We start from the raw sequence: 8617 nt of genomic DNA, 5'->3' as shown, positions 1-8617 counted from the left end.
AGCCACCAGAGGGGGGGGGGGGGGGGGAATGTGTGTGTACGCATGCATGTGCACATGTATACTGCTTTCATAGTCTCAGGCACACTAGACTGGTGCACATGTGTGTAGCTTTCAGTCTCAAGCACACTAGATTGAGCGTGCACATGTATGTAGAGCTTCCAGTCTCAAGCACATTGGACTGGGTGCATGTGTGTGTATATTTGTGTATGTGTGTAGCTCCCGCAGTCCCAAGCACACTAACCTGGGTGCGTGCACATGTAACTTCCAGTCTCAAGCACACCTGACCGACCAACCGTGTGCGAGTGTGCAGCTTCCGAAGTCTCAAGCACACTAGACTGGGTGCACGTGTGTATTCATGCATGCATCTGTATGTATATGTGTAGAGCTTCCAGTCTCAAGCACACTTGACTGAGTGCACATGTGCATATGCATGTTCCTGAGTGCACATGTGCATATGCATGCGTCACTTCCAGTCAAGCACACCAGACTGGATGCGTGCACGTTCAGCTTCCAGTCTCAAGCACACTAGACCATGCGTGCGTGCAAGAGAATGAGGAAAGTCCTTGGCCAATCCCTCCACTGATGGTCACGCACACGCTCTCCCCCTTTGTGAACACTGGTAGTTCCACTTTGCCTAAACCCAACTTTTCCCAAGCTCCCCACAGAAGCATGTTACTGGCCCTCGGTTAGTAACTTCACCTTCACTTTCTATTCATTTTAATTTTCATACAAGCTGAAAAGTCGATCGGCTACTCAATCGGCAGCTTGCAGCAAATAAACCATTTGAAGCTCCTATATATGCCCAGCAGTCACCCTCTACCTCCTGGGGGCAAGCCCGAGGAATCTCTTGCACGTCCAGTTCCAAAATGTTTTCATACAAGCGACGTATGCCCCCCCCCACCGCCTCCCACCACCCTTTGAAAGAGTTGAAACTAAGCCGGTTAGCTTCAGAAAGTGTTTCAAGGCCTCATTCAAAGAGCACAAGGTAATTTCGTAAACCCAGAGAGCTGAATAGAGATCTGAACACCTGTCACCCCCGTTGTGTGCCGATAATCAATTGTTACAGGCACCATGAGCCCGACTCCTACGATAATTCACTTCATCTGCGGGCGCTCTCCGCTGCCTCCCAGCCCCTATTGTGTCAGGCTGCTGCAGCGGCTGCATCAGCTGGCGGGACCCTTTCCGCACGCTTCTTGATTACCATGCTGAATGCTCGACAAGAGCCACTTTGTGAGCAAGGGGCACGAGGGGTCAGAGGTCAAGCAACACCAAAATGGCTGCCCCAGAAGGCAGCCAGCGTATTTCAAGGAGACAAAGGGAGACGTCCATCGGTGCTGTGGACCGTGCATCTCAATGTCACGCACAGCATTGTTCTGCGGCTCGGGATTGTCCTACAGCTGGATGTGGGTCACACACATTACCGAGCCCGTGCGCAGAAGGCAGAGATTTTAGGAATGCATTATTTTGATCGACACATGCTTTGCCGGGCTGAAGAGCAGATGGCCCAGGTTTTCAATGATCGCTGCCTTCCAGCTCCGAACCCGCGCGAGCATCTGCAGCCCGTGCCGCTGGCTCGCGGTGGCCTCTCTCCATAATAACATAGCAACCCCTCTCCCACCCTGCCATCTGCTTCAGCGAGACGGACCTTTGTTCTCCGGCAGAATATACTGCTAATTAAAACGATGATCAGGGGCGCACGCTGGGCCTATTGAAGCTTGCACATGCCGAGGTGAGCCCTAGCGCCACTGTTTACAACCAAACTTCTCCGTCTTTGCTGAAGGATCAGCTCTTGGAGAAAAGCAGCCGGGACAAAGATGCCCCGAACTGGAGCGCTCCTCTGCTTGCAACATAACGTACATTTGCTTTCCATCACGAAAAGCCACAGCCACGGGCCTCCAGGGCATCGCAATGCAAACACCATTTAGAAACAAACACTAAAGCAACGATTAGCAACCCACACTTTAGTTTGTTAAACCTGCTTCTGACTGGTGCATGGGAACGCTGAAGACTTGAAGCAAGAACATAACAGGTCAGACCAACGGTCCACCTAGCTCGGTATCCTGCCGCTGGCAGAGGCAGAAATGGATGCTAGAGAGGAAGAGCACCCGACCAAATCTCTTTAGTGGTCTATCCCCTCTTTAGTACCTTGCTGGCACCCACCATTTATCGGGTTAGAGGTGCCAGAGGAAACATGGCTCCCCACTCTCTGAAAAGTTTTATCCCCTCCCTCGTTGCCTTTGGGGACTCAAAACATGCAACTGGCCCCCCTTGCCCAGGAGCAGAGTGGCTCAGGAATGGAAGATTTTTCAGCTCAGCCAGTCTCTTGATACAAGGGAGAGAAAGACATCCCAAACGAAAGGATGCACTGAAGCTGCATCCCAGCCCTCCGTTTGTTTCTCTGGAAAGCACCCACCTTCTGCAGTCAGCCATACCACAGGGGCAACCCCACACCTCAGCCTGCTGCAAGGAACAAGGCAAAAAGTCCCAATTTTAGCCGCCTCTGCGTTGGCGATGCATCAACAAGACCCCGACCCTGGGTTGTGCCCATGTTGCCCCCTCACTACGGCATCTGAATGCCCTCTGGGAGAAAGGCAGCTTCAAACCACCCTTTCTTCTCTGGCGGCAGGGACAAGCTTCCAGCTTCTGGCAAAGAAAAGGCATCTCCCCTCCTGCCTCTCAGGGCTGTGGGGATGTCTCTGTCTAGCAGCTGGTGGTTCTGGTGCGCGCACCCCCACGTCATCGAGAGCTTTGCTTTAAACCAGCGGAGCCAAAGGGCACGGACGCTGCCATCGGAGATGGTGAGGCAACCCACCAGGGAGCCGGGCTTTGGAGGGCAGTGCAGGGGCGCTGGAGCGGCTTCGGTTCAGTGGAGAAGCAGGGTATTGGGGTGCCGTGCTTTGGAAACCGGGGCATTGAGTTAAGTCCTGGCAATTGTAGCAGCCAAGTCCAGAAGCTGCAAATGAGGAACCACCCGTGGGCAGGTGAGTGTTACCCCGTGCTGGGCACAGACCCTGGGCAGCCACAGAGGGAAGTCGGTTTTATCACCAGCTTAGTCTCTGCCGGCCCGACCGTAGGGCACAGTCAGAGCTCCCCTAAGCACAGGGTCCAGCAAACAGCTGATCAGTCCCAGGCACAGAAATAAGTTGGGTCAGAAGACTTTGGCATGACCGGCCAGTCTAACAGCCCCCAGCTGCAAGAGCTGTGCTAGATGTTACCCCCTGCCACGCGCCTTCAGAGCAGCAAGGCGCTCATGGGGCAGCAGGTTAAAAGCCGAGATGGCAATTGGTCTTTAAAGCCTTCATCTAAGTGCCTGCAGTTTTGATTAGCACTTACCTTCCCCAGGGCAACAAAAACCACTCGTGCTTCTTGTGTCCCTGTGAACTCGCACACTAAGCAGAGGGAGGACTGCGGTTTCTCGTAGAAGGATTAACCCTCTCCACACCACCAAGCAGCAAGAGAGAAGATGAAAGAGGCAAGCGACTTCCCTCCAGCGTGGAAGAGGAAGTCTTCTAACGGCACAGACTGAAAAAAAAACATACCAGGCAGACTCCTGCCCCTTGTCCAGAGAGGTCTGCACAACGCGGCGCACTCGGAGGGAGCCCTGCACCGTGAAGTCCGCTACATGTTTCTGTGCCCAAGAGGAATGCCGGACGAGGAGCATTATACCCTAGAGCTGGGCAGAGCTTGCACCAGCTCAGCAGGGGCACGGCTTTTCAACAGGTCTGTAGCCTGTTCAGATCTACCACAGAGCCCCAGGCACACGGCCGTAATTCAAAAACCAGAGCTGCGTGCAACCCTATGAGCTCACACCAGCCAACTCCCCTTCGGGTCTAAGACACTAGCTCAGCGCCTGGAAGAAGGGCGAGAGGCAGCATTGGAGAAACTCATCCCAGTCACATTAGGGACTGGCTCTCGCTCATGAAGTGCTTGCAACAGCACAGGTCAGGAAGGCAGGGGGGGTGCTGTGTACCAGTTCATGTAATCGGCTGTCCTTGTTAGTTGACTAACCTTTAGCACCTGCTTCACAACTAACGGAAAGGGATCCAATGAAGCGGCACTCCCCGGGGAGATGCACCGCCATCGACTGTAAGGTCAGGGCGGCACGTGCGACAGAGAAGGACGAGTCTTCCCATGGCGGTAAGTGCAAGCACCACCGAGCACCCAATCAGAGAAGCCAGCTCCTTCCCCGGGGACCCAGACTTGCCATGTGCCTCCTGATCTGCAAAGCTGTAGGGCAAAATGGGACTGGAGAACAGGGGGATTCAGAGAAGTACGTCATCACAGGCAAGCACCTTGAGCTGGGGTCCCGGGGTTAAGGGTCAGGTTTTTCTACTGAAAGTATATTTAAAAGGTCAGCATTTCTTAGGGCAATATCTTGTATTGGACCAACTATGTAGTTGGGATAAGGTTAGATGATTTTTCCAATGCAAGGCATTCTTCCTTGGGTCTCTAATCACCTGATGAAGAATGTCTTACACTAGAAAGCTTGTCTAACTTTATCCTAACTATGCAGTTGGTCCAATGCAGGATATTGCCCAAAGAAATCCTTTTTGGCACAATTTCACCTTTCACATCATTTCTGGAACACCACAGCTACAACAGTCTTACATGACTTGAAAAGGTAACACATTTTCCCGCCGTGTGAGCAGCCAGTCTTAAAGGGAGCGCCCACACACGTAGTTTAAAATGCATTAGCCTATTTTAATGCGTCACTAAAAAAACAAAAAACAAAACTGTTCTTTAGTTAATGTGCATTAAAATAGGGTAATGTGCATTAAGCATCACTTAAAAACCCTGGGTGTTTATAGACATGCTCCAGGAGGTTGAGGGGGCAAGGGGAAGCTTTAATAAACAAGCCGCACTAATTAAAAGCACCCGTGCAACATGTGCATCAGCGTCCCCACACTGAAAAACGGTGGCAGGGTACTTTGAGCTAAAGCTCATTGAACAAGCTTTAGTTTCAAGCGCTCCACTGCATGGAGACATTGATATACATGACACTGGAGTGCATTGAGTCTGGTCTGACATGCTGGATTTACAGCACATGGGAGCAACCTCGCTGCATGTCTATAGGACCCCATGCTCTTTAGTTAATGCACATTAAAAACAGGCTAATGTGCATTTTCCCAGTACCTTAATGAAGAGTACCTATACGCATGCCAAACATCTGCTCCAACACATGCCAATTAGCACACGTCAGAGCAGACTTGATTAATCGAGTCTGCTGGAGAGTGTTAATTATTTCCATATTATACATATGCGCAGTTGTGGATGTACCACATGCACCAGACAGAACAGCACATTCCCTGGGCCTTCCTGTGGGCACCAGCACGGCTGCCCAGCAGCAGCACCCTTCCCCAGGCAAATGCCAGGGTATGTCAGGCATGCACCCTGCTCCTGGGGCTTCCCTAGCTACGAGGAAGGCTCCCTCTGGGAGAAGCTATCACTCTACATTCAGAAGGTGCCCTCCGGTGGGCCACAGCTCTGGACACATCTGCCCTTTTTGTACCAGCTCCGGGCACCATGTTATGTTACATGCATGAGACCGTGCTTGTGAACAAGGCACCGCTATGAGCCAGGGCCCTGGGCAGGCTGCTGTTCCCCTCTGCCAGTGCTGTCCCACTGCCTACTTGGACCCACCACTAGGCACCATGTGCACTTGAGCCTCAGTCTTCCCTGCCTGCAGCGGGGTGGGGAGCTGGGAGGACAGTACTGTGGGAAGTTACAGATACCAACAAAGCCTTGGTGCTGCTACTCCAGTTACCCAACAGACCTTATTAATGGAAGATGGGAGAAGCCACTTCCTTTTCCAAGACGCAGGGACCTTGCATTTCAGCTGTTGGCAGTCTGGAGTTTGCAACCCTATACTGCGTGGGTGGGTTGAAAGGAGCAGTTGCAGAGGGGGGTCAAGCCTGTTCCTCCTCTTACCCTGCATTCCTCCAGCTCACGGATCTTTAACTTGTACGACTCAAAGCCAGGCCACCCTTCCCACTGCCCTGAGCAAGCTGAAGTCACCAATGCAGCCTGCTGTACAGCTTGTGAGCAAGAAATCCTTAGCAAAAGTCCCTCTAGAAGAAGGATGATGGATAATAAGAAAGGGTAAGGAGCAGTCGCAGCACCGCTGTGGGAATGTGATAAGACCATTACAGCACTGTGGGAAAAGTAACACTTGTGGAGAAGTCTTGTTGCAACAGCTAATAGCAGAGCCGTATAATTTGCTCGGTGAACAGGCACCGCCGGCCCTCTCAGGATGCAGCGTGCTCAAATTGCTATGGGAGGATGTAGCTGGCACTGCCACCCATTGCGCCAGATTTGTTTTGCACACATGGATGTCTCACCTGCTCATCCCCGAGCCAACATTTCAATCAGCAGAAGGAAGAGTCAAATGTGCTTCAACAGACGCCTGGCTGGGGTCATCTGACCCCAGCGGTCCTTCCTGCCCAGGGCAGGGGGTTGGACACGATGATCTAATAGGTCCCTTCTGACCCTAATAACTAGGGAACTGGCACCGAGAAGGGCCTTTTCCAAAAAGCAGAAGTTAACAAGCATGCTACAGGCAGAGTTTTTGGTTCCCCAGCACCACACACTGCTCATAGAGGCTCAGCAATCGCCCCTTTTTGTACAGCCCCAAACATGGACCCATGTAGGAGGAACAGAGATAAAACCCTGCTGCACTACAAAGGAAGGGAGTGCACTCCGATCTGCTGGTCTCTGTAGCATGTTCCCACAGACAGACTCAGACACAGAGCTCAGCACTGAACAGAGCTGGATCCTTTAGATCTAGGATGAGCAGGTGAGCCTGCACTGTGTCAAGCAACTGAGGGGAAAGAAAGGGAGACACCATGGCTACTCTCCTCCCTCCCGTACCCCATCAACACCGCTTCCTGGTCCCCAGCAGAGCCCCTTTTCTGACGGCAGCACGGGTTTTTTCCCTCCCCGAGAGCTGTCCCCTGCCTTTACCTCGTGGCAGTCGCTGGAAGCGATGTGCGCAGGTTGTGCCTCTTCGTTCAGCGGCTCGATCACAGCCACCTCGGCGAACTCTTCCACGGACTCCTGGAACTCGGGCAAGGACCGCCTGCCATAGCGCTTCCCGCCTTTAATGTATTTGGGCTGCGCTTCCGGGGGAGAACCTGGGGAATTAAAACACAGCGCACGTTGGCTGCGGCAGCGCTCAAGAGCCTCTCTCTGCCCTCGCTCTGGTGCATCGTCATCCAGAAACGTGGATCAAGACACCACGTGCTTTTAAAGCGTAGCTCACCTGCTGACTCCCCTGCCCCGGTGCTGCACTGACTTGCACACTGGTAAGCGTGCCCATTCACACAAATATGTGCCCATGTCGCAAGTGGCCTGGGCAGCCCCAATTCTTCAGAGAGATATTTTGGGAAGAGACTTGGAGGAGGACAACCTTCCTTCCCCCCACAACATAACTGGTATTCACCCGAGCAGTAGAGGCAACTAAAAGCCAATTCAAGTAACCCTGACTGTTAGAGATCATCAAGAGTCATTGCAAAGAGCCCAGCAGCCAGGCCCCACCATCAGACCATGCCTGATACAGCGTGGGCACTGAAGATGAAGGGTTTGTTGCAAGTCATTCATGGGTTGCAGCTCCCAGTCCAAATCCCAGGTTACAAGGCTGCAAACGCCTCCTCCTGAACACAGCAGCCAAGAGACATAAAGGGGCTGTGGACGTGGGTAACACACGTTCCACTAAGCAAAGCTATTTGTGTCAGTCATTCGGGACAGCCCGGCTACCGCCACCATCTCCATTCTTCCACCTCAAATACTGCCGCAGGAGACGCCAGCAGCTTTTGGGGAGACAGAGGTACCCACACCCACTCCCCAGTATGAGCCTTAATGCCAGAATGAGGCATGAGGCTCTTAAAATGGGCATTATGCAAACTGGGCTCTGCATTTATTGTCCTTCAACTCCCGGACCAAGGTTGCTCCATTTACAAGGTGGTTTCACCCCTGCTCTGCCGTGCAAACTCAGACTGGGACCTTTAAAGTCAATTAGTCCCTTCCCTTCTTGCTCAACAGCAGTACTGAAGAGTAGCACAAGCTTAATTACACATGCCCATTATATTTGGAGAACTCCACGGTCTCCAAATTATACCTCCCAGACACCTGGGCAACCCCAGAACCTTGCCTGGCTTAAAATCACTTCTAGCTTAAACATCTTAAACCACCATGTGGAAGAGATTGAGCACATTGGGCCTGGCCCAGCTCAGAGGCACGGATGCCATGGTCAAGGTAAGCAGCTGATCTAACCTATACAGATACATGCCTATACCCCCCTAGACGGATGCTATAGCGGGATGCATGGCACAGCTTGCGTTGCAGAACCAACGTTGACTGTAACGTCTTCAATAGCCCCCCTTGGTTACCAAATGAAAGGGGGCTTTGGGGTTCGTCCCCCATTCAAATTGCCAAGCTTCTTGGAAGGAGTCTTCAACTTTCAGTGACCAAATTACCCACCACAACTCCAAGTGATCAGGATGAAAAAACAAAACAAAACAGAACAAAACATGGAAACAATGCTATTTTTAGTGCAAATCATTAGGTATCTGGAGTTTGGGCAAATTAAATGGATGAGCAAATTAACCAGGGATTCAATTAA

At 52.1% G+C, this 8617-nt stretch overlaps 1 protein-coding gene across 2 annotated transcripts in view; it reads right to left on the bottom strand.

Annotated features, from left to right (window-relative positions):
- NIN (ninein) overlaps positions 1-8617 on the bottom strand; it is a 95790-nt gene that overhangs the window by 67209 nt on the left and 19964 nt on the right. For both annotated transcript variants that reach the window (XM_019518357.1, XM_019518359.1), the window contains exon 3: positions 6961-7130. In XM_019518357.1, coding sequence (XP_019373902.1) covers positions 6961-7130 — 170 coding nt within the window. The remainder of the gene's footprint in view (positions 1-6960; positions 7131-8617) is intronic.

The sequence above is a fragment of the Gavialis gangeticus genome, unplaced genomic scaffold (assembly GCF_001723915.1).
Source record: "Gavialis gangeticus isolate Ggan-Ray unplaced genomic scaffold, GavGan_comp1, whole genome shotgun sequence".
Lineage (NCBI taxonomy): Eukaryota > Metazoa > Chordata > Crocodylia > Gavialidae > Gavialis > Gavialis gangeticus.
The sequence above is the reverse complement of the archived record's forward strand: the minus strand, read 5'-3'. Positions and strand labels throughout refer to the sequence as shown.